This window comes from Aphanomyces invadans (genome assembly GCF_000520115.1).
Source record: "Aphanomyces invadans strain NJM9701 unplaced genomic scaffold supercont1.17, whole genome shotgun sequence".
NCBI classification, from domain to species: domain Eukaryota; phylum Oomycota; class Saprolegniomycetes; order Saprolegniales; family Verrucalvaceae; genus Aphanomyces; species Aphanomyces invadans.
The window spans coordinates 1,295,610-1,318,429 of NW_008580162.1; the positions used below are offsets into that span (position 1 = coordinate 1,295,610).

General features: G+C 52.9%; 8 protein-coding genes across 13 annotated transcripts; 4 read left to right on the top strand and 4 right to left on the bottom strand.

Annotated features, from left to right (window-relative positions):
* Positions 1-961: 961 nt before the first annotated feature.
* Positions 962-1,907, bottom strand: H310_08542 (hypothetical protein). The gene has a single exon (XM_008874339.1). The coding sequence runs from the start codon at positions 1,839-1,841 to the stop codon at positions 1,191-1,193; it is 651 nt and encodes a 216-aa protein (XP_008872561.1). The 5' UTR covers positions 1,842-1,907; the 3' UTR covers positions 962-1,190.
* A 1,044-nt stretch (positions 1,908-2,951) lies between these two features.
* Positions 2,952-4,904, bottom strand: H310_08543 (hypothetical protein). The gene has a single exon (XM_008874340.1). The coding sequence runs from the start codon at positions 4,877-4,879 to the stop codon at positions 3,536-3,538; it is 1,344 nt and encodes a 447-aa protein (XP_008872562.1). The 5' UTR covers positions 4,880-4,904; the 3' UTR covers positions 2,952-3,535.
* Positions 4,905-5,333: 429 nt separating this feature from the next.
* Positions 5,334-6,451, bottom strand: H310_08544 (hypothetical protein). Its single transcript, XM_008874341.1, has 2 exons — positions 6,419-6,451; positions 5,334-6,062 (listed from the first exon to the last, which is right to left on the bottom strand). The coding sequence occupies exon 2, from the start codon at positions 6,055-6,057 to the stop codon at positions 5,437-5,439; it is 621 nt and encodes a 206-aa protein (XP_008872563.1). The 5' UTR covers positions 6,058-6,062; positions 6,419-6,451; the 3' UTR covers positions 5,334-5,436.
* A 1,257-nt stretch (positions 6,452-7,708) lies between these two features.
* Positions 7,709-9,118, top strand: H310_08545 (hypothetical protein). The gene is made up of 7 exons (XM_008874342.1): positions 7,709-7,806; positions 7,857-7,928; positions 7,976-8,029; positions 8,077-8,222; positions 8,276-8,374; positions 8,436-8,573; positions 8,718-9,118. The coding sequence occupies exons 1-7, from the start codon at positions 7,716-7,718 to the stop codon at positions 9,036-9,038; spliced, it is 921 nt and encodes a 306-aa protein (XP_008872564.1). The 5' UTR covers positions 7,709-7,715; the 3' UTR covers positions 9,039-9,118.
* Positions 9,119-9,163: 45 nt separating this feature from the next.
* On the top strand, positions 9,164-11,153 carry H310_08546 (hypothetical protein). The gene has a single exon (XM_008874343.1). The coding sequence runs from the start codon at positions 9,197-9,199 to the stop codon at positions 10,472-10,474; it is 1,278 nt and encodes a 425-aa protein (XP_008872565.1). The 5' UTR covers positions 9,164-9,196; the 3' UTR covers positions 10,475-11,153.
* H310_08547 (hypothetical protein) lies at positions 9,865-15,579 on the bottom strand. 6 transcript variants are annotated; one of them, XM_008874347.1, is made up of 22 exons: positions 14,998-15,579; positions 14,838-14,953; positions 14,616-14,766; positions 14,385-14,545; positions 14,066-14,339; positions 13,832-13,962; positions 13,610-13,772; positions 13,362-13,559; positions 13,202-13,314; positions 13,061-13,150; positions 12,846-13,010; positions 12,558-12,790; positions 12,213-12,511; positions 12,006-12,153; positions 11,900-11,957; positions 11,768-11,850; positions 11,468-11,718; positions 11,003-11,419; positions 10,730-10,948; positions 10,423-10,682; positions 10,203-10,361; positions 9,865-10,147 (listed from the first exon to the last, which is right to left on the bottom strand). In XM_008874347.1, exons 1-20 carry the CDS (start codon positions 15,541-15,543, stop codon positions 10,476-10,478), a joined length of 4,023 nt encoding a protein of 1,340 aa, XP_008872569.1. In that variant the 5' UTR covers positions 15,544-15,579; the 3' UTR covers positions 9,865-10,147; positions 10,203-10,361; positions 10,423-10,475. The 6 variants fall into 6 exon arrangements, with proteins under 6 accessions (XP_008872569.1, XP_008872568.1, XP_008872566.1 ...); XM_008874346.1 differs by having other exon boundaries at positions 9,865-10,361; XM_008874344.1 differs by having other exon boundaries at positions 10,203-10,682.
* A 549-nt stretch (positions 15,580-16,128) lies between these two features.
* Positions 16,129-19,520, top strand: H310_08548 (hypothetical protein). The gene is made up of 13 exons (XM_008874350.1): positions 16,129-16,354; positions 16,405-16,606; positions 16,658-17,217; positions 17,260-17,436; positions 17,476-17,718; positions 17,774-17,888; positions 17,943-18,244; positions 18,305-18,340; positions 18,385-18,440; positions 18,526-18,754; positions 18,805-18,901; positions 18,952-19,059; positions 19,105-19,520. The coding sequence occupies exons 1-13, from the start codon at positions 16,217-16,219 to the stop codon at positions 19,284-19,286; spliced, it is 2,445 nt and encodes an 814-aa protein (XP_008872572.1). The 5' UTR covers positions 16,129-16,216; the 3' UTR covers positions 19,287-19,520.
* Positions 19,521-20,115: 595 nt separating this feature from the next.
* Positions 20,116-22,749, top strand: H310_08549 (hypothetical protein; the record flags this gene model as incomplete). Its single annotated transcript, XM_008874351.1, has 9 exons — positions 20,116-20,181; positions 20,242-20,579; positions 20,625-20,719; positions 20,763-21,358; positions 21,412-21,566; positions 21,715-21,996; positions 22,053-22,317; positions 22,367-22,665; positions 22,743-22,749. 9 exons carry the CDS (start codon positions 20,116-20,118, stop codon positions 22,747-22,749), a joined length of 2,103 nt encoding a protein of 700 aa, XP_008872573.1.
* Between the last annotated feature and the right edge of the window lie 71 nt (positions 22,750-22,820).

Consider the following 22,820-nt stretch of genomic DNA (forward strand, 5'->3'; position numbering starts at 1 on the left):
GGAAGCATGGCGAGGCAGGTTCGAGCTATGCTGGGAGCTGACGTCGTGAAACACATCCAAAGGGGCATGACCACCCGGCGAGCGCGTGGATGGGTCCAGCAAACCGATTCTAGCGATGGGGGGACGTTGGTCGACCCAGGCAATGCAAGGATGAAGGCAAAGGTTCGGCGCTATGCTTCGTACCGACGCATGAACGCACCGAGCCGTCCTCGCTGCGTCCAGCCATCGAGATGCCCTTCCTCGTGCACATTATTACAATCTGCTACATTTATTAATAGACCTCGTGTTCAATTACTCAGGTCTTTGTCAGTGATTTCGATGTCAAGTGGATATTTGTACATATCTGGAATAAAATCAAATAAAAATGATGAGTACGACCAACTGCAGGATTTAAAGAACCTTTACAACATCACTATATTGTTTTTTTTTTTATAGTACTGGTATACAGTATGTAGAGTAGAATACGTGGTAATCTTATACCTTCCTGCTAGGGAATTGTTTAGATTTCTTTGAAATACCATTTCTATTATAATAGATATCCAATATCCTTGAAAAGGAATCAACCATGCATGGTTGGTAGTTTGACTGGGGCGGTCACCTCCCAAGAGTAACGGAGGTAACAAAGGTAAGCTCAAATTGTCAAAACTTCAATTGTAGAATGTGATGGTATATGTAAGCTTGCTTGACTGAGAAATAGACATTTCAACAGGGACGAAATATTCTGAATTTTCTGGAAATTTGATTGATTTATGTCAAGTTGGAGCTTCAACATCAAACCTTATGCACTTAAAGTAAGATCTTGGGAATTAATTACAAAGAAGGGATTGATATATTAGATGGGCTCGGCGCTGTGCTTTATACCGACGCATGAACGCACCGAGCCCTCTTCGTGCCACCGAGACGCTCTTCCTCGTGCACATCGACCGTGTCGTGCCTCGCATCATGGTGGTCGTTTTAATGCGTCAGTTTTTGGTGACATCGACCAAACAGCATGATATTCGAAAAATAGAATCAATCTTGGTCGATTACACACGAAAATTCAAATTTTCGACTCGAGTTTTTCCAAATTTTGAAACACTGGAGACAAACAAGGCCAAGTCGTCCCACTCACAGCCTGCCGGCGTCGCGATCTCGCGCGGCGAGATCCCGCAGAACGGTATGCGGCAGATCCATGAAACAACGACAGTAAATTAGACGTCGAACACAGGGACAGGAGCTGCCGACGACACGAGTCGCGCCTGAACCACAGACGATTCGCAATGACGGTGGCTTGACACACGTCGAATGATGCGAGTCAGCGCAACGCAGGACGTGTTGGGTTGATGGCTAAACTTGTATGAGTGACAGCCCTCGCATAGTTTTTCCTGGGATTCTTCGGCTATCGGAGTCAATGCGCGGAGTCTCGGTCGCTCTTGTCGCCACGTTGAGACGTGGGGGGTGAAGAATGGTACGCGACGACCCCCCACGACGGTAGACTGGTTGAGAAGGATTGATCCATCGAGGTATTTGTAGTAAATACGTCCGGAGGAGTACGTCGGTTGCTTCGAGGAGAGGGCGTTCTTGACAAAGCGACGACAGCAGTCCGGGATTCCAGCGTCATGCCCTGCTAATCGGGTAATGGATTGCTTGGACGTTGTTGGTGTCGATGGAGTCTGTGTGGGGTGCGGCGTCTTCTTAAGTCGGTGGAGTTTAGCCTGTCGGGTGGTGAGCGATGCGATCCATTGCGTGAACCTGGTCGACGCCGACGGTGGCGACGGCTTGACCTTGACCAGCTGCGATTGTTTGACGAGATCTTCTCCCTTGTATTTCCTGGACGGCGATGAGCGCATGCCAGCCAACATCGCGTTGGCGTCTGGTCGGAGGGAGGCGAGTTGTGAAGTGGGGGCTGGTCGAACCCATCGATCGTGCGTGACAACGAGAGCATGTGGGGATATCCAGTTTCGACACTAGCCAATCAAAGGCCGATTTAGCCGTTGGACAGCGATTTGATTGGTCCATCAAAAAATGAAGCGCTACCTAATACAATGTCGCAGGCACCCCATCTGCACACGCCGACCGGAGCTCCTCTGGCGGCGGGATCGCCATCCTCCAGAGTCGGCCTGCGCATGGCATGCAAGCGAGAGGAAGTTTATGGAGTTATAATGGCGACCCTTGGTCTGGTTTAGTGGCCGCGGGCCGTTCGTTGCGTGTAAATTGACGGTGTCACGTCGCCGGATGGTGAATCTGTCGTGCACGGGGCCAGACAGTGTGGTGACCGTTCGTTGCAAGATCGTTGGCCTGTGGGCGAAATTTGTCAGCTTGATAGTACAACTTTGGACGGCACGATGCTCGCCGCACAAGCAACGACGGTCGATGCCCACGGGGTGTAATGCAGCGAAGCCATGCCGTCGTTTGTGTGGGTGTAGACCAGGAAACACTCGCGCGTATCCGTGCGTCGGCGCTTTGCCATGTGCGGCCGTGTGTAGGCATGAGATCGCGCCGAGGATGTTACCTGCCCATTTGGCTCCTCACGCACGACGAGATGCAGAACAGCGAACATTATGGTGGGGTGCACACGATTGGGACATGCATCCTAGCTGCGCAGTCGACGCTTGGACATCTAGGCGGCGGAGTTTTGGCAGATGCCTCCTTCGCGCCGTTGTAACGTTACGAACCGATCCTCCAGGAACCATCAGCGAGCGAACGTGCGGAAATTGCAGTAGAAACGTGAGGGTGTTTCGAGTGGTGCCGTCGCGCTAAAGAAGAATGGAAGTGCATGCGCTGTCCACGTGTGGCAAGTTGGCTCTCTCGATTCATTCCAGCAGGAGATGTAAGATTGCTTGGTCCCTTCGACCCACATGCTTCTCGCCGCCAGGACACGAGGCCCACGACACGGCGACGTGCGCAGAACTCGTGTTGTTCGTCTCGTGCCCTTCTTTTCAAGAGTGACGTGTAGACAACGGACGGTTTTTCGCATCTTTGTTTCGTTGACATCTCTGCCCAGGGTGGCCGTGATGCCACAAGGGAACGGACAACTTCACGGCGTCGTCTCAATGCTCAAGCACACGCCGTCGTAGGGGAATGCGTCCTCTGGATGCAATGTCGCCCGGCCGCGTTGGCTGGGACTCCGTCTACCTCGACTTTGGACCCTGTCCACTCCGATGAAACGACTCGTGGTCCTCGCAGGCGGCATTCATAGCAACACCAAGGACATGGAGCACCGATCGAGTCTCAGCATGTGAAACATTCGCCCGCGCTATGGCACTACTCGACTGTCCAAGACAAGTCTCACTCAAGAACGATGGGGCGCATCGTTGTCGTTTTGGTTCCAGTCAAACGGGTATGCCCAGTCGTTGATTGGGAAAGCACGTCACGATAGCGTACTCATGCCAAAACCGGTGCTCTGCCATGCCATGGCGGCCAGTCGGCGCATCTTGACTCACGTGCACGGCAAGCATGCGGCGTAGGTGTGCCCAACAACATGGACCGTTGCTGTCGGCTTAGTTCCAAAACTTGGTGAATTTTCAGCGAGGAGTCGCAAGGTACTTTTTTTCCATTAAGGGTCGTTGGTTGCTGCAGACGATGTAAATAAGGAGCGGAAGAGTTCGTCTACGTTGATATCCGTGCGGCGGTACGCGGTCGGGTCGGGAAACATGAAGTGCTGAAGTTTGGGCAGGACTGTGTACTTGATGACGCGGCCTTTGCTGGCTTTGCGATTGACCTTTTTGTTGACTTTTCGCTTGAGCTTGAGCTGCGCGGCAGCGGTTGCGGCGGCGTCGTCGACGGTCGTACCCGACTCGATAAATTCTTTGAGCAGGTGGTGGTAAAAGTCTTTATCGTCGTACGTGGCTTCGTCCAGAACGTCATCGTGGTCGGTGGCGTCGTCGTCCGCCTCGACTACGGGGTGCGCCTTGCGTCGAATGCGCTGCGTGTCGGCCAGCATGGCGTCGACTTGCACGAGGATATCTTGGTTGACAGCCTTGAACTTTTTGCCTTGGGTGTCGGCCTGTACAGTCTGCTTGTTCAAGATGGGCTCGTACACCCCGAGAGCGGCCTTGGATTCACCTTCGATGGCGTCCCAAGTGTCTGCAATGTCGTCGAACGAGCGCTTCTTGGAGCTAAGGGCGGCCGACATGTCTGGAAGCGTGTAGAGTTGTTGCTGCATGGCACTGAGAGACGACATGGACGTGCGAATCGAAGACGTCAACTGAGCTTTTTTCTCTGCAGACATGTCGGCGGCGACGCTGTGCAACGCAGTGAGAATCTGCTTGATGGAAATCTGCAGCTCCAAGCACCGTTCGTAAATGAGCTTTTGGTGATACACGTGTTTGGCGCGATCATGCTGGCCAGCGTCTGCACTACGCATCAGGACGGCAGCGTCGTCTTCGTCTTCGAGATTTCGAATAACGTCATCGACATCGTCGTTGTCGCCAAGTGGACCGCGAGGAACGCGGCGGCGACCACTGTCTCCTTCTTGTTCATCATCTTCACCGTCGTCGTCGAGTTCAACTTCTTCATCGAGCGACGCATCGTCCGAATCACCGGCGTCGTCATGGTCAGACGCAGCAAATGGTTCCCCTTCCGACCATTCTTCCTCCATGTTTCGCTCCATGTCATCGTCGTCGTCTTCGTCCTCGTTGTTGCTTCCATCTCCACGAAGATCAGCGCGCTTGACAACCTTACCTTCATAAGTTGGGTCGGTATCGTCAAAGCGGCTTGCTTGGATTCGCAAGGTCGAAGGGCGTCGGATCTCGTACGAATGATCGTCGTCGTCGTCGTCGGACGCCGATCCCCCATCGTCCGAATGGTGCACATTGGCGGTCGTGCCATCTTCATACTCGTCGTCGTCTACCGTGAACACACGCTTGGCCTTCGCCAGTCCCTTAAGCGCTCGGCCCATCTTGGACGTGGAATGCAGTTTGAAGAATTTCGCATTGGCGCCTCGATGATGAACCAACCAATTCGGTCGAAACCACGGGTCAATATCAAAAAGAACCAAAAAGCGCCTTTTGTAAATAAACTTGTCTGTTTTCAAAAAGCGCTGGAATTCTTTTCTTTTTAATTGAAGTTTCGAATATTTAAAACTCGTCTGTCAACCATGGAGCAGCATCGCCCACATGGGATGGCACCAGTGTGGTTGAGCACGTTGGACGACGTTGCACGCACAAGTCGCAAGAGCTACTACGAACGTCGGCACGACTTGTGACAACGTACGATCCAAACACCAACACATGAAGAACGAGGATGCATGGCGCACACCACAGACTTCGTCAGGACCATGGATGGGACAGCAACCGACACGGCAGTCGAGAAAACATCGTCCAAGTCGCCATCCACCAGGACAAGCAATGACAGAGACAGAGAGACGATATGTTCGTTTGTTCTCTTATTTTCGTGTTCCAATCGATCAAACCAACGAACGCTACAAGTCGCATCGTATCACCCATGACTTGCTCCTTACTTGTCGGCGTTGGCCTTTTCGTCGGCCTTCTTCTTGCGGAGGCCAACGAGACGGGCGTCGGCACGAGCCAAGCGCAGGGTCTTAACCACGGAGTTGTTCTTCAACTCTTCCGTGATCTTGGCGGTAGGCACTTCCTTGGAGGGGCGAGCAATCGGGAGCACAGCACCGATCAATTGGGTCGCGTTCTTGGTTTCCTCGACCTTCGAGTCACCAGCCTTCGGCTTCGAGGCGCGCTTGCGGGGGAACAAGACCAACTTGGACTTGTACGTCTTCAAGCGCTGGACGTTGGCCTGGAGCGATTCCACCGACTTGTTGGTGCGGCGGTAGTCGACCGAGACACCGATCGTCAAGGCTTGCTTGCGCGAGATGCCAGCTTCCTTGAGTTCGTCCAAAGTGAAGCCACGGCCAGCGCGCACCTTGGAGCCGTACTTGATCGTAGGGCAGTGCACGGCAGGGCGCAAGAGGCCGGCAGCCGGGCGGGGGGCAATGGCCGCAGCCTTGGCCTTGCGTGTCAAGCGGCGCGACTTCTTCTTCGAGGCTTGGTCAAACCACGTCTTGATGCGGTTTTGCCAGTCCTTGTGGAAGTGACCGTTCGGGATAACGTTGTTGTGCTTCATTGGGACTATACAAGACGATCTATCAGCAAACAATATCGCGTCGCAGCGTTCCGGCGGCACGGGGTGCGGGAACCGACGCAATCTGAAGACCAAGGCAGCACTTTCGACAACACGTCGGATGTGATGGTGGGGTGGTGGCTTGTCGGTCGCATTATGTCATTGCGGGGTACCGCCACCATGTGCCTATAGTTGTGTTGCCGGGGAAGGTTTCCTGTGCCAAAGGTCGGTGGACATGGCGACAAACGACATCGCGGACAGTACCACCACCACCACCATCACAACCTCTTCATTGCCGTGTGGTGCTTCATCGAGATATGCATCGCCCACGTCCCGTCGACTCCGTCATCTTCGTCGTTCTTACCTGATCACAAGTTAAATTGGAACTTACTGCCGCATTAAAAAGCTAAGAGGACCGCCCCAGCCAGTCATCCCTGCCTGCCAGTAAAACAAACGGACCAATCACGGCCATATCCGTATAATTTGGCCTTTATCCGACGAAAACCTCTCGCTTTTGATGACTTGGCAACGTATATCCTATGAAAATGCATGCATCAGTATGCTCTTTGACAGGACTGATTACATTTTCAAACTGTCCAGGCGCGACCCACGGCAACTCGACGAAATGTCCATAGCGCGGGAGAAGCATCGCGTTGCCTGTGTACAGGTCTTCCAATGCTCCGTCGCAGTCGTGGCGTGCCATGAATGGATTTGGAACGCTTGGGTATGATGAAGCAACGCTGATGACGTGGTTACGACGGGGAAGAGGATCATGCAGTCCTCGACTTGAACCCCATAAACCTTTGTCGGCTGGAATAAGTCGTGCATGTGCGTTCCTCCGGCAGGAAGCGAACCCCGTGTTGCGATCCACGATGTGCAGATTTTTCACAGCTTACGGGTAGTGCACGCCAGTTTGGATTCGACAAGGACAGGAATTGACCTTATCAGCGTTTCATGTTGATTTTGGTGATCAACCTGAACGCCTTCGTGATAGCGTTAGTGAACAGATATCCTTCAAATGAACTACCAATCGATTGGCCATCATAAGCTTCGTCCGATCGGTCCGGGGTGTGTTGGCTTAAGTCCGTGGTGCTGCAAGAGCGTGCAGCAACCAACGATCTGAACGCAGCCAGACATTCGTGCGGTGACAAGTACGCAAGAAACAATTCGTAGATACAATTCCAGTGCATCCATGAACAAGTATGGTGATTTTAATCTGCCAGATCAAAAGGGAGCCACATGAACGTCAAGTGTACATTCATGTAATTTGTTCCAGTTAATTCGGATCCGTGTGAACTCACGGATAGGAATTAATGCGAAGTACTTAGTTGTCTCTGTCACCTTTTCCTTGCACTTCGACATAGAATGACATACCTCCCTCTGCATGGATCTCATATGAGACTCATATAAAGCCCTTCCACTCCGCGCAACACGCACATGGAGTTTATAGTGGACGTCGTTCCATCCCCGCAACCTTTTCTTCCACTTCCAATTGCACAACAAGTTGAGTGTTGTGAGTACTTTGGGGCAGTGAGTTGAAATTCCAAAATCCATATTTTATTAATACTGTAAACTGTGAGAGAGAGTAATGATACTGGAGAGCGAGTGGAATAGGTGAGAGTTCGCACGTGGAATTCCACTGATTTTCCAATTGAGCAAAGATGCGCCGAGCACTCGTTGCCGCCGCCAAGAACGGTGTCGCGTTCCCGTACGAGAAGGACAGCTCTGCGCTCGTCCTGTCATGCCCTCAAGGTTTGCGATGATCTGTTGTTGGACACTGCACGACTCATGGAAATGTGCAGGTGTCTACAGCGCCGCGCGCACCGTCCATTCCACGTTTGTGTTTGCGCTCGATAGCCACTTGAAGCGACTCGGTAGCACCGTCGGACCCTTATGTCTGCTTCATTAATAGAATTTCCAGTGCAACCAACCAAGGCCATTGTGAAGGATGCCACCGACGACGAACTGGCGAGACGTGCGATGACGCTCATCCGTCCTTGTGCGCTCAATCGTGTTGTTTAGGAATTGCACCGCGAGTGCTTGCGACCCTCCGCGCTGCCATGGTCGATCTTAAAAGCCATCATACCCTTCCCGATGACCAGGAGTTCAAACTGACCATGATCATGCAGCCGTATCCAACTGCAACCAACATGACTGAAGTGGTCGAGGTTCTTGCGCGGCTTCTTTGCTCAGCATTTCCTGAGTTCCTGTTCCATATTAGGGCCAAGGCGACATCCTTTGTCATGTGGGTCTCCTTTGCCCCAAGGAATCGTCAAATGTCAAGGTGGAAGTGGCCGGGCAGCCTCGCAACAACCCACTGGTCCGACATCACTATAAAGAGAGTGCGGGGTACGATTAAAAGTTGACGAATTCATGCGCAGGTTAAGGACCTGCAGTGGGCAAAGGACCGACAGGCACTGTACGAAGCGATGACTCCTGGGACGGAAGAGATCATTTTGATGGACCCAAAGACGCGCAGACTGTTCGAAGGCTCCCAAACGAACTTCTTTGTCGTACAGGTTCGTTACTTGAATCGATATTTGTGGCTCAATCGTCCGTAGTTGGGTTTTGTTGTGGATATGTTGTATGGTGCTTGGTGATTTCATGTGGTTTGACAGCTGTACCTGCGGCATGCGAGATGCTATTTGGTTGAATGGACGTAGAACAACGCTGTCGTGACGGCCGAAGAAGGCATTCTCAAGGGCACCATGCGAGATCTGGTTCTTGAGAGCTGCGCGACACTCAGCATTCCGGTGGAACTACGATCGCCTAGCTTGGACGAAATCGACGAATGGAGCGGCGCGTTCATCACGAGCACGTCCCGGGTGATCATGCCGATTCAAACGTTCGTGTACCACGTTCCGGCGGAAGGAGGAGGAAGCGCTCGTCGGGAGAAAACGTTGTCGTCTTGCTCGATTGTTCATGCTCTGTATCAGCACATGTTCAAGACGGTGCAATCCCACGCGACCAAAGTGTTTGATTAGAAAACGAAAATATAGCCAATCACCTTGCAAGAAGATTAAGTACATCTAATCAAACGATAATACAAAATTCGAAGAGCCAATCAGACGATTGTGAAACCGACCTTGGCGCACTTTTCAATTTCACCTGTCAGTCACAAGTGAATCTCTGACGAACTACCATGGCGAAGAGAACGAAGCGCATACAGCCCGGAGGAATGGACAGATACATTCCTAGCCGCTCGTCGATGAACATGGACGTGTCGGCTATGCATGTGCAAGGGCACACCCCCACGTCCGAAAAGAAGATGACGCCATTCCACCAAGCAATGACGTACACGATGTTTGGAGTGCCTGACCTTTCCCTCGTGCCAGTCTACAACCTCACGAGCAATGCCCTACATCGAATGGAAAAAGTTTCCAACGCTATATTGCTGCGCCATGTGGAATCCGCAATTGTGACGACAGTGTCGGCTACGCGAATTATGGATGCACCGTTTGTGGAAAACGATTTCTACTTGAACCTGCTTGATTGGGGCGAATTGGATATCCTTGCCATAGCTCTGGGCAAGTCGGTGTACCTTTGGAACCGTCAAACAAAGTCCCACCTCGAGCTCGTGTCGTACCGAAACCATCTTGTTACATCATTGAAGTGGGGAATGGCGATGAACCGCCACTTACTCGCCGTGGGGATTGAGGACGGGACAACCCAAGTTTGGGACACTCACGTCAAGCAATGCATATCGCGAATGAATGGTCACGCTGCGCGAGTAGGCAGTATCGCGTGGAGAGGTGCGATTCTGACAACCGGGTCGTTAGACAACACGATTACACATCACGACCCGCGCAAGCCAAACCATCAAGTGTCAACGTTACGATATCACACTGGAGAAATTTGTGGCCTCGATTGGTCTCCCGACGAACGCATGCTCGTGTCAGGTGGCAGCGACCACATCGCCTGCATTTGGTCGAAAGATTTCTCACGCCTGACACCATTGCATGTCATCGACACCCACAATGCCGCTGTGAAAGCGCTCCGGTGGAGTCCTTGGGACGTTGGAGTTTTGGCAACAGGTGGTGGCTCCAGTGACAAATCCGTAAAATGGTGGCGCATCACCGAACGCACGTGCAAGCTCCAGCATTCGTTAGACACAGGGTCCCAAGTATCTGGCCTCATTTGGTCACTACCTGAGCTCCACCACCGCAAGCAATTGTTGTCGTCGCACGGACCTGTTTCGAATACGATCAAGCTATGGGACGTTGCTGGGATGACCCTGATAAAGGAATATGGTGGCCACGCCCGTCGCATCCTAAATATGACGGCGTCTCCCGACGGTACTACGGTTGCTACGTTGAGCGCCGATGAGACCCTTCATTTTTGGCCCGGTTTCGATAAAACACTGCGAACCAAGAAACGAAGTCGTGACGACTCGTTTGTGCTGACGGAATTATTGCGTTGAGTTATGTCGGCCGCGTCCACGCCACTTCAAATGTCTTTTCGTTGAAGTAAAACGCTTTGCCAGTGTTTGCGTCCTCAACTTCGACCCATTGACGCAGTTCCGCAGTGGTGGTAAACTTGACACGCTGGGGTTGCCGTCGAGTGTGTTTTTTTCGTACTTTCGCGGGAGGTTTTCGCTTCCGTTTGAATTTTGGAGTCGCCATGGCCCTCTACAAATACCACGACGATGTCGGTGTATGCTACGATTGCAACATACCTTTGGCATCGATGCAATCTCCTCCTTCTGCTCCATGGCCCATTCCGGAATCAATCCAATGGCTGTCCATTTGTCACGCGGCCATGCCTGACATCTCGCTAGGACTCGATCGGCATATGGTACAGCCTTCAGCCAATGCGCTACTGCTGGACCAGCCGATACGTACTCGTGCAGCATGATTTGGCATTGGGCCAAATGAAACCAGTCCATGTCATGTTCCTGAACCGCATTGACACCAATGTGAAGATGACGACACTGTAGAAAATCACCTACTGCTCGGCGATGCTCCAGATGAGCTTCGTCATGGCGGCGCTTGATAGTTTGTTGATACATGTCCTTTGCGACCAAGAACTCGCTGGCCGCTAGCGCTTTGGCCCCAAAATACCGCCACACCGCAGCATCACTGATCCAAGCCTTCCATGACTGGTATTGAAAACTGAACCCGTGCAATCGGTAGCGGCGAAACGCATCATCATATGCAAACGTAGCGTGCGACTTGTTTTCGTCGAGAAGGTACAACCTCGCGATGAAAAACATCAAGTCAAGGTCGGTCCAGGGGGCAGGTGGCGACTCCAGTAAGTGCAAAAGGTAGTCGGTACTTTGTTCGTACAGACCCAAGTGCCACATCAACATGGCCGCGCGAAAAATCACCAAGGGCATCCGCACGTACGTTGGAAAATTGTAAATGATCTATCCACGGCGATCAGGTCTTGTCTACCCATACTACTGCGTACGTACCCTCGAGAGAATCTCTGCCGAGTGCTGAAAACGGCACAGCAAGTACAAAGCATGTGCCATCTCATCGAGAAATGCGGGCGAAGATTGCAAGTCCATGTGGTCCACGGCTCTGATATACCAGGTCCATGCCATGCGGAGATCATTGTCGTTCAAGTATGCCTCATACAGCTTGACGTGGCACTTGGCTATGTTGCGAAGGAGATTTCCCCCTTTGTACCCATCCCGAAATGCCATGCGCAGGTTGCGTTGGGCTGGTGGTCGTTCGTGAGTTTTCCCCGAGTCTGACAAACCATGCAGTACCTCGAACAAAATCTCCAGCGTACAACGCATCTGCACCCGCCTTCGCCTCGATGGCAGCAATCGCCCGCTTTGCGTACTTGTTCCTGGCCACGATATCTCCATTAGTGCCCACACATTGGGACTTCAGCGCACCGAAGTCGACTCCACAATTCCTTGGCACGAGATGGAACAACGATTGCTGGCGCTGCGTCTACACCGAGCTCAACCCAAGACTACTTCAGTCCAACGCAAGTCTCACCTGATGGCGTCCATTGCACGCCTTTCCAAGGTGGATCACCCTTTTGTCCTGTGATGTGTGCCACCAGTGCCACGTTCAGTCTTAGCATCTTGGGGTACTGTGTGACGTGTGCAGCTAACGTCTTGAGCTCTCGCGCCGACCAAATTGCCTTTTTTCACGGCACATGAAAGGTCCCATACCTTCGCAGAACAAGAAAATTTTACGTACCAAACCAATGACTGTAGCTACGGTCTCCAAGTTTTGCCACTGGTGACTCCGAACGTCTTCGACTGCCATTTCCACGCGATGTGTCTTCTCCATCAAGCGCAAACGGAGTTTTTCGCGCTCTTCCAAAATATGGCGCATGTACATTTCGTCATTGCGCATAGTGTGGCGCTCCTTGCGCTCACGCAGCCGCTCACGATGCAGAACTTCCGTGTACAGACGGTGCAAACGCATCTCTTCGTCGTGCATGAGCTTTCGGCACCTCGCTTCGAAGAGCTTCTCTGCTTGTTTGGCACGGTACGCTACACAAAGCAACGCTGTCATGACGTAGCTCTCGACATGGCCAACCTTCATCGGCAGCTTGCATCCGCTTGAGCGTTTGCTCGTAATTTGCCTTATCTGCGAGTTTGCGTAGCCGTGTTCTCTCCCATTTTTCTTCAGCTTCCATGGCCGCACGTACTTTTGCTTCTGCTTTGCGGTCCATGTCGAGTTTGCGTTTGCGCTCTTTGCAATGCATCATATGCTGCACCTTGGCCAATGCATCCATGACCTGGCGCGATCTATTGTCTTCTTCTGTCATGCTACAAGTGTATTTTTGCTGTGAGCTCCACAAAATAACACGACAAGACAACATACGACAGCCGCGCATGCCGTTCTCGCTCAAGAATCTGCCTCATTGCGAGTACGTCGGGTGCCAGCGCCAAGGGATCTCGCCGGTTCTTGTTTGCACTGATCCGCAAGGCTTCCCACAGTTTGGCTTCTTCTGCTTTCTTTTGCTCACTCAATATTGCCAACATGTTGCTACAATGCATCCCCCATCGCACACCTCAATCAATTGCGTACTTCGTTACCGCTCTTCTGACTCCATGCACAGCCGTTCGTCAAACTGTCGGTCGAGATCGATGAGTCGTGCAACTCGACTTTTCTCCAAGGCCGCCGCTCTGCCAACATCTTCCAGTCAAGGGACACCAACTTTGCTGTGGACGACGTACCGTTCGCGTAACTCTTGCTGGCGGGCTCGTTTGGCAACTTTCCGCTCAGCCTTTTGTCGCTCTTTTTCAAGGCGACGTGCCTCCATCCGCTCAAACAGTCCTACGTACTCTTCCTACTCGAGATATGACAATTTCTCTTTTGATGACGGCAGGTTTTGACCTTGGTTTTTAGCTGCCATTCCTGTATCCGTTTGTGTTTCTGCTCTTGCTCCAGCTGAATTCGCAGATCTTGTTGCCGCATCATCGTGACGACCCACTCTTGGCGACGCTCTGCCGCTGCGTCTGCTTCCATCTGCCGCATTGCTTCCACCTTGTCGACTTCTCCCAGCCGCCGTCGTCGGTCGGCTTCCCGCCAACGCTAAAATACAGGAGTTTGATGTTGCATCCATGCAAACGAACGGACAGTACGTGTTCACTGATATAGTGCCGAGTCTGCAGTTCCTCCATGTGCATCGCCATACATCCTTCCTTTTCACGCCTCTTTTGCTGAATTGTCGCGCGAAGCGCAGCGTCCACGTAGGCTACGCGCATTGACCGCACGTACTCCATCGATTCACAGTCTTCGCGATACCTTCCACCAAGTCAAGACATGTCTGTTGAGTTGTCATGGTGGCCTTATTCCACACGTACATGGTAATCAATTCGTTGGCACGGCGGACTCGTTCAATAGCATCGGCCAAGGCGTGTGCCTTGTCGGCGGCATCGATAGAGCGCGCTGCCGCCACTCGAATTGCTCGTTGTGCTGCGTATTGGCGTTTTGCCTGACTCATTTGTCAGCCGACTGTAGATGCAAACGCAGCGATACTCGAAGACAGTGCCAGGAATTGGAGATGCCGCATCAATGCCGAAATTGAGGTGAGATACCTGATCGATTTCCAAGTGCCGAACAGCAATGAGATCATTGAGGTCGGCCATGGCGGCATGCCACGCTGGAATGGACACCAATTTCGACGACTCGTGGATGAATTCGGTGTCTTCGTCATCGCATCGGTTGTGTCGATGGGCACTGGTTTTGCTTCGTAGACTCACATGGACGTCCTCTATCAAGGCCAACAGTCGCTCCAGAGTCTGGCGCATCTCGCCATGGTACAGTGCAATGTCTCGAAGGCGATGGAGCGACCCCGTTGGAGACAAGAACCTTTTCACCAGACCATCATGCTATCTCAGTTCTGAGACCACCCACCGAAGGCGCACGCGCAAGCGTTCTCGAAGAATGTGCTTGACACGATCCCGCCCAACACGTCCTCGCCACATCCTCTGCAACTGCGTGGCGTATTTGGACTCTCGCAATCGCTGCATTGCATGAATGGCCAGCATGGTCCGCATCCACGCCTGCAGTCGAATCTACTCACCACCACATGTGGACGATCAAGTTGAATATATCCGAGCCATGCCGACAAAGCGACTGACGTACAGCTGACGCCCATTCCGCCTGCCGGAGCGCAGCACGGTCAACAAACCCGGCAAGTCGTCCGCGACGTCGACGGAACAAGCGTTGTATTCGCACGCCGTAGTGCGTCAGCGCCACGAGTTTCGCTTCTTCGTCGCGATGCCATGTCACAAACCTGCAAAAGAAGAAATGTCGTCCGAGCCTTGCAAAAAGAGCGGGCAATTTCCGTATCGGTGACTGCCATACCGTTGCCACCGCTCGATCACAGACTTCGTCTTGAATCTCGACCATATGCGAAACGTTGGCGTAAAGGTGTACAAGGTCGCGACGGCATTGCGGACGTCCGCGAGGGCCTCTCGGACCTAAATGACACGGCGTTGGTTGCGTTCGGAGTAAGCTATCGTACTTTGGCCTCCTCTGTCGCAATGGCGGCAGCTGCACAAGCCTGTGCGGCATGGAGCTCTTTCATGTCGTGCTCAAGTTGGGCAACATGGGACGCTTCCGCTGTGTTGGCCGTGGGATGCCACTCGATGGGAGCAGCGGCAGCAAATGGCATTTGAAGAAACGCGTTGTGTTGCACTTCTCCACGGGGAGGAGAGTCGACCTTCGTGGGGGCTGGTGTGGGAACGATGATTTCACGTACGACAACGTCGCGCATGCGAAGAAGAGCACGTTTGCTGAGTTCTGTCCTGCGGAGCGCCAAGTAGTCGATGGGCTCGTGGCGCACCATGGCCTGGACGATGCGCGGTTGTGTCGTTTGCTGTCGTTGTCGACGTGGACGACCACATTCCTTTGCGGTGGCATCGCTTGTCTCAAGCAACTTTCCTGGCACGAGTGCATACGACTGTTCTCTGGGCTGTTGTAGACGCCGCTTCGGTGGAGAGCGTCCGCCACGTGTCAAACCATCCTTGTCGAGTACCTCCCGCTCCGTACGAACGTCGAAAAACTGCATGACGGGGCTTCGCGCCGTGGCGAATGCCGCGTGGGGGGCAAGTCGAAACTGTGAAACGGTTGAAAAATTGCCCAAGTCAGCAGCGAGGCTTGCCATTCTCATGAACGGGCCATGCTAGAGAGCATCCTGTCCCCTGCAAAGCGTCACTATCGAAGGATGTCCAAGATCACAAGCGAGCCCAGATTCGTCCGTCTTTGGGAACTAGTCTCGCCCAACCATCGCAGATGCGTTCGGGGACCTGTGCACATTCTCTCATCTCTTTTCTGGCATGGGCCGTGCGCTTTACCAAAGGAAGTTGCATGAGAACGCAGTTCAAGTCTCATCAGCATCACGACAGTGGTGTCGAATGGATTGGACCGCACGATTGCGTACGTTGTGTGGTATGAAAGCGGGATCGCAGTGGCAATTTATTCTGTCGAGGACAACGGAAGGGCGTCCTCATTTGGGGAGACGGACAAAGTTATCGTGCCGCGTACGTATGTGCCGTCGCCGCTTCTTCGCATGTGGTGAGACATGTCTTCCGTCCCTCAGATCCCAACGTTTCTCATTGCGGAATGAAACGACAGTCAGTTTCTATCACGAGGTCAAAAAACGTCGCACGAAGACAGGAGGAGCGAAACCGGGCATTTTGATTGTTTGGATCATCTTGCCCATATCCACGTTCAGCACCACGATGGCGGACAGCGACAGCGACGACGAGTTGATGCGCGCCCTGCAAGGCCACAGCCAGCCACGAGAGTGTGCGTACTGCAAGACGGATGGTGCGACGTTCCCATGCACCAAGTGCAATTCCGTCGTGTACTGCGACGACGTAAGTGTCAATATGTTGAAAACTACGCTGCGTGTTCACGTACCATGCAGGGGTGCTTGCGTCGTCACTTCAAAGCTCACCGCGACCATTGCATCAAGGTTTACTTGAAAGAGGAAAGCGAAAGCGAGAGCGATGAAGAAGAAGAAGAGGAGGAGGAGGAAGAAGACGAGGAGAAGACGAATGACTTGTTGAACCGCCGCAAGAGCGGCCGTGGTTCCGTCTTGATGCGCGGGTCGTCCCAAGCCTTTCACAGTAACGACCATGCAATTATCAAACACATCCACGATGATAACGTTGGTGTAGATAGCGGCATGTTGATTCCTGGCCTTACGGAGGAGCAGATTGCACAGCTGGTCAAGTTAAGCTCGAAATCCACCGACGTTCTCAAGTCGTCCAAGGAGATTTCGAGCTTGAAAGCACAATTGGAAGAAATGATGAAGTCACAGGTGAACATGCAGGAGCTGGCTGGACGGATGTCGACTATGCAGCTGGCGCAGCCAGTGTCGTCCCAAGTGCTGCAGAAATCGTCGTCACTCAAGCAAAAGGAGCTCGAGAAACTCATGCAAAAGTTGGAGGCGCTAGAAAAGCGGGCCAACTTCGCTAGCGCTGCTGTGCCTCCCGCCTCGTCGTCCATGATGCCGATGAGCATGCCATCAATGATGATGGCACCACCACCACCACTACCACCACAAGTCGTCGTGTACACGCCGCTTCTTGTCAAAGACGACGACAAGTTCAAAAAGTACTTCAAGCTCCTCAAGATGGCCATGCCGGTGGACCAAATTAAGGCAAAAATGGAGGTGGAAGGAGTATCGCCAGCCTTGCTCGACACCCCCAATGCCGTGTCTCCCAACGACCCAGGGGTACTCCTTTTCTTACAAGAATGCAATTGATTCAATGTTTAGGCCCCTCCTGGCGCGTACATTCCTCTGACGGTGGGGGAGGATCCTAAATTCAAAAAGTACTTCAAGCTCCAAGCTATGCACATGCCCATTGATCAAATCAAGATGAAAATGGAAGCTGAGGGTCTCGACCCCGACCTTTTGGATCACCCCGAGAAAATCTCGCCAAATGACCCCGGGGTAAGCACGCAACGTCGGCCAGGACTGACACACATGTAGCCGCCAGCACAACCGATTGCCCCTGCCGGTGCATATGCATTTTCCGGGGTGGTACCAGTCGCGGCGGCTACACCACCACCATACACCCCGCTTCTTGTCAAAGACGACACTGCATTCAAGAAATATTTTAAATTGCTTTCGATGGGGATGCCAAAGGAGCAAGTGGCGCTCAAAATGAAAGCCGAAGGCTTGAACGCTGATGTACTAGAAACCCCCGACGGCGTGTCGCCAAACGATCCTGGTGTACGTTGCAATATCCACTGTATTGTCGAGAACTCATGCAATTGCGGCCGTGTAGCCACCACCTCCCCAACCAGCTACGCCGCCCTTGATTGGCGGCGGCAGCGTCGGTGGAGTTTCCATGGAACAACTTTTTGCCATGGTGATGCACCACCAACAAATGATTGAATCAGGTATCCAGCGGAAGTTACGTTACACGAGCAGGAAACCTGACGCGAATTACCAAGGTGCTGCGGGAGGCGGCGGAGGTGGCGGGATGCGATCACCTTCACACCCAGATGAAGGGAGCTCTCCAGTCCCTGTCCGGTCTGTCAAAGATCAAATGGCGGCTGAGTTGGCTGCCGCATCGGACGCCGTGCACGACATTTTCGGCGAAGACACGGTGAAAGCTTCAGGCGGAGGGATGACTATGGTGGAACAGTTGGAGAAGAAGGCACGCAAGGAATCCAACAAGAAACTCGTTGATAACATCGACGCAATCAACGCAACGATCCACGATCTCTTGACAATGCAGTTCAAGTCGGAAGCTGTGCGTTGCTGTCGTCGTTCATTCAGCATGTATCGCGCTGTCTGACGAAGTCTACTGTAGCATGCGGTGCAGTACGCCGGTGAAGTGTCGAAAAAGGTACAGGGCTATAGCTCAGCCCTCGTTGACATTTCTTGCTCCAGTTAGAAGCGTTTGGGCTGACTTTGGGGGTGGATGCAAACCAAACGTGGTCGGCAAGGTAAGGCCCCGCGGCGCTCAAGTTGGTGCATGTCGTATTTGATCGTGTATTGGCGATGAGTTCATCACACGGTTGGATGGACTAGGCTTCTCATCAAGAACAAGGATACGAGGGATTGGTACTTTAGCGAACAGCAGCGCCTGGACGCCGGCAACGCGTATCTGCGGCTTTGGTCGCTGTCAACGTTGGCCAACGACGCGTCCCAGATGATTCAAAAATACGACCAAATTGTAAACGCGCCAGTTGTGCTGGCGGCGCAGACGAAGAACAAGGTGGAAGTGATTGACAAGTTCACCAACTTGCTCAAGGACGCGGTGAGTGTGTTTGCTGTGGTGTGTATACCGTGACGAGCTGTGTCGTCCAGGTGAAACTCAAGCACAAGATCTTCAAGAACAAAACGTACCAAGACGAGCTCACACGCATGTCGACGTTAAAGATTCCACAAGAATACGACAAGCACGGTATGCTTGTCGCGCCTGCCACGGTTCGGGGTGTTTGACGTGGGGATTAGGCGACCAACTGATTGACGCGGCCGCAATCTTGGCGACGGCAGCGCTCGACTTTGCCGACGAGGAATTACGCGTGCTGGAAAAGACTGTACGGGCCAAGAAAATTCGAGGTACGAGGGCAATCAGTGCCAGCGATCCTGATGTCCGTGATGTAGCGTCAACCACAGTCCATGTCGGTGAAAAGGCGGTGCAATTGGTCGGGATTGTCAACAAGTTGGGTGCGCGCGGTATGGACGCCGTCAATACGCGAGTTGGACCGTTGGAGGCCCAGCTGAAAGCGATAAAGGATGAATTTTTTGCCGACAAGGATGAAGAAGAGGAAGATGATGTATTGTAATGCAGCCATGAGCCAACGATATGGGACTATAGTCCATTCGTACCGACACATCACGTGGCACCAGTGATCACATTCGTACAATTCTTGTATTTCGCCTCGGGTCCAAACAAGGTCTTTTACCAGTGTGCTCACTCGACGATGTCAACCCCGTGAGTCGAAATCCACTCTCTACTCGGGCGGAGGTACGAGCAGTGTACGTCTTTGCAAGGGTCATGGTCTACCCACTTCACTCCCTCTTCTCACATTGTACATGCCCCCAGTTGAGTGGACATGTGGAGGCAGGAACACGTGATTGGCCAAGATGTGCTCTCGACGACACCGTCAAATGTGCCTCTTAGATGAAAAGATTGCCGAATTGTCGAGATGTAGAATCTACTCCAAGTGTTCTATAGATCGACGGGACATGATCCCAGCCAAGGCAGTGCCACGTGTAGTGCCATGAGCTCTCAACGCAGTAAACGAACAGCCCAAAGAAGTTTCTTGCCAACAGCATCATAGGTACAAAAAAGGCAAAGCAAGGAATATTGAATGGATTGACAGGGACAGCGTGCTGTCCCTTGACACGATGCACTGCTAGAATGCCCTGGCATGCCGTCACATTGTACTTGACGCCCGCATTCGAGCTGACGCGGCAGCAAAGTCACACCAAGCGGTTACATAAGAAACGAGTACTGTTGAATCCCGGCCGGGAGTTTCACGGCGTTACAGGGCCCAAGAGGCACTGCCCTTTTCAGCAGTAGCAGGCACAGCGGCACCGACACGACGCGGCGGACTAAGTTCTGCTTCCAGTGCGGGAGCAGCCTTTGCAGAGTGAACCATAATCGACATCATGGGCTCCGACAAATACGAGTCCAAAGTCGAGTGGCAAGGGCCGGTACCTGCACACTACAAGAAGGTGAGACAAAGTTCCACGTTGCACGCAGGACTCCTCAACGTTGGCTGATTCTGAATCTAGTTTCAACGAATTGCGCTCGGGTGCCTCACAACCAAACACCCCCTTCGACGAATATGCATCAAGATCGTCACGTGGAAGTGGTTTGACCGGTTCATCGTGTTCTGCGTCGTGTTCAACACCGTCATCCTGGGCCTGACCGACTACACGGACGCATGGGTCGAAGGGCCCAACACAACGATCTGGATCAACTGGTTCATCGACAGCTGCAACGGCGTCAGCTTCTACATATTTCTCGCCGAAGCCACGGTCAAAATCATCGCGATGGGGTTCTGTTTCGGCGAACGTGCATACCTCAGCGAAGGCTGGAATCGACTCGACTTTGTCATCGTCGTATCGGGGTACGTCATTCGGTTGATGTGGGATCTGCTGAACCTGGTGTGCAGGCTGCTGTCCATCATGAACATCAAAGGTATCAAAGTCGGCTTCATCCGAGTGCTGCGCGTGATGCGGCCGCTGCGAACGCTCCACTCGCTACCAGGTGAGCTCGCCAACTTGTCGTCTTCACTCAACGTCAGCACTAGGTCTGAAAGTCCTGACCAACTCGTTGCTGGCCAGTTTACCGGCCCTGGCCAACGTGTTTGTGTTGCTCATGTTTTGCATGCTCGTGTTTGGCATCCTCGGCATGGAGATTTATCGCGGGTCGAATCATTTTCGGTGTCGGGTGACGCCGTTCCCCGTCGTGCTGCCGCCCAACGGCACGTTCAATTACCCGCCGAATGCGTCGTACATTTCGATGGTGCAGAACGATCCGAACCAGTTCATGTGTCGGTTCCCGAACGGCACGCAGATCTCTCAGCTGATTGACGTGTGGGACGTACCCACAGACTGCTTTTGGCCCGTCGACGCGTCAGAGGTCATCCCGATGGTGTGCAACCAAGAGGCCGAAGTCGGTCGGCAATGCCAAGGGGGCGCCGTGTGCGGCTCCAACTTCGACGCGAGGGGCAATCCCCGCTTCAACTACCTCCTCCAACCGCCGTGGGACGGCAACATCAACGACGACGCCCTATTTAATTCCAACCTGAACTACGGCCTCCCGAGTTTCGACAACCTTGGCCGGACGTGGCTCATTCTCCTCCAGACGATCACGGCGTCCGGGTGGATGGTGTTGACGCAAACGGTGCGTTGGCGACGAAAGGTTGGGCTGGCATCATGATTCTCGTTGTTGCGTAGACGCAAAGCACGGGGAGCCCTGTGGTGGCTGGCATCTACTTCAACGCGCTGCTGTACATTGGGATGTGCTTTCTGCTGCAGCTCAACATGGCCGTGTTGTTTACCGAGTTTGAGAAGGCAAAGGACCTGCAAGCCAAGGTGCTGAAGAAGCAACAGTAAGATCCACGAAGGCCTTCCAGCTAGTGTCTAACGCATGGGTCGATTTCTTAGTGAACTGATGTCGAAGGCATTGGCTTCGATTCCGACGTCCAAACGACGACATCCATTGACTATCCGCAGTTCGCTGTTTTTGAAACGACTGAGTACTGTTGCCATGCAGCACGGAGACGTGGTCATCCAGTCGTCGATGGGGCGACGGTGGCTCGACTTTCGCAAAAAGGTGCTGCGTATCGTGACGTCTCGGCTGTTTAGCAATGTTGGCCTTGCAATCACGGTCGCCAACATCCTCGTCCTCGCCATGGACTACCACGATATTGACTCGTCGACTCAAAACACCTTTGAAGCAGTGAATTTTGTCTTTATGCTGTACTTTGGCGTCGAGTCGATGTTGAAGATCATCGGGCTCGGGTTGCGCCGATTCTGGACGTACGTATTTGCACGGCACGCCACAGACGTGATTCAAACTCATAGTTGGTATGTAGGGACAAGTTCAACCGATTCGACTTGCTAACATTTGTGATGGGAGTCATCGAAGCCGCGACCAATCCTCCTGCTTTGTTCGATGGCAACCCTGGCGGCCACGGTTTCTTTACAGCGCTACGCGCCGCGCGCGCGTTCAAGCTTGCTCGAAAGTGGAAATCACTCAACCAGCTGCTGTCGGCCATTGTTAACTCGATGGGCGAGATTCTCAACTTTATGCTGTTTCTATTGTTGTTCATGCTCATCTTTAGTCTTGTCGGCATGGAGGTACGTCCACGAAATTGTCGTTGGCTGCTCATACGCAACCATTCTGTAGCTGTTTGCGACGCGGTACCAGTTCAGTCCAGACAATTTCTCGATGCCATTCAACAATACAGACCCACAGACGTGGCTGCACCGTTCCAACTTCGACTCGATCGTGTGGGCGGCGTTCACTGTATTTCAGTTCCTGACCTACGACAATTTTCCCGCTGTCATGTACGACGGATGGATCGCCGTGGGCGCTTCGTCCCCTGTGTATGCATCCCTCGTCATCATCATGGGCGTGTTTATCGTGATGAATATGTTTTCCGCGATTTTGGTGCAAAGTGTGATGGACGGCAACGAAGACAGTGGGTCAAGTGCCGTCGAGTCGTTTCAGATGGACGAACTTGACGACGACGAAAATGGTCCCGTCGATCCTAAATCACCAGACCATGAGGGCAAGTCCGAGAGCAGCGCAGGGTTCGGCCAGTTGCGATCCAAGCATCTCCGCGCGGCTCATCGGGCCA

What these genes read in the sequence shown, in the direction of transcription:
- H310_08542 (XM_008874339.1), bottom strand. Translation starts at nt 1,841, where the DNA reads ATGTTGGCTGGCATGCGCTCATCGCCGTCCAGGAAATACAAGGGAGAA.
- H310_08543 (XM_008874340.1), bottom strand. Translation starts at nt 4,879, where the DNA reads ATGGGCCGAGCGCTTAAGGGACTGGCGAAGGCCAAGCGTGTGTTCACG.
- H310_08544 (XM_008874341.1), bottom strand. Translation starts at nt 6,057, where the DNA reads ATGAAGCACAACAACGTTATCCCGAACGGTCACTTCCACAAGGACTGG.
- H310_08545 (XM_008874342.1), top strand. Translation starts at nt 7,716, where the DNA reads ATGCGCCGAGCACTCGTTGCCGCCGCCAAGAACGGTGTCGCGTTCCCG. An exon ending in TAGCCACTTGAAGCGACTCG is followed by an intron (nt 7,929 to 7,975) that starts GTAGCACCGTCG and finishes TAGAATTTCCAG; the next exon opens with TGCAACCAACCAAGGCCATT. An exon ending in ACATGACTGAAGTGGTCGAG is followed by an intron (nt 8,223 to 8,275) that starts GTTCTTGCGCGG and finishes GTTCCATATTAG; the next exon opens with GGCCAAGGCGACATCCTTTG.
- H310_08546 (XM_008874343.1), top strand. Translation starts at nt 9,197, where the DNA reads ATGGCGAAGAGAACGAAGCGCATACAGCCCGGAGGAATGGACAGATAC.
- H310_08547 (XM_008874347.1), bottom strand. Translation starts at nt 15,543, where the DNA reads ATGCAGTTTTTCGACGTTCGTACGGAGCGGGAGGTACTCGACAAGGAT. An exon ending in GCCAACGAATTGATTACCAT is followed by an intron (nt 13,773 to 13,831) that starts GTACGTGTGGAA and finishes ACTTGGTGGAAG; the next exon opens with GTATCGCGAAGACTGTGAAT. An exon ending in GAACGGCATGCGCGGCTGTC is followed by an intron (nt 12,791 to 12,845) that starts GTATGTTGTCTT and finishes ATACACTTGTAG; the next exon opens with CATGACAGAAGAAGACAATA.
- H310_08548 (XM_008874350.1), top strand. Translation starts at nt 16,217, where the DNA reads ATGGCGGACAGCGACAGCGACGACGAGTTGATGCGCGCCCTGCAAGGC. An exon ending in TGCAGTTCAAGTCGGAAGCT is followed by an intron (nt 18,245 to 18,304) that starts GTGCGTTGCTGT and finishes AGTCTACTGTAG; the next exon opens with CATGCGGTGCAGTACGCCGG. An exon ending in CCGGTGAAGTGTCGAAAAAG is followed by an intron (nt 18,341 to 18,384) that starts GTACAGGGCTAT and finishes TTCTTGCTCCAG; the next exon opens with TTAGAAGCGTTTGGGCTGAC.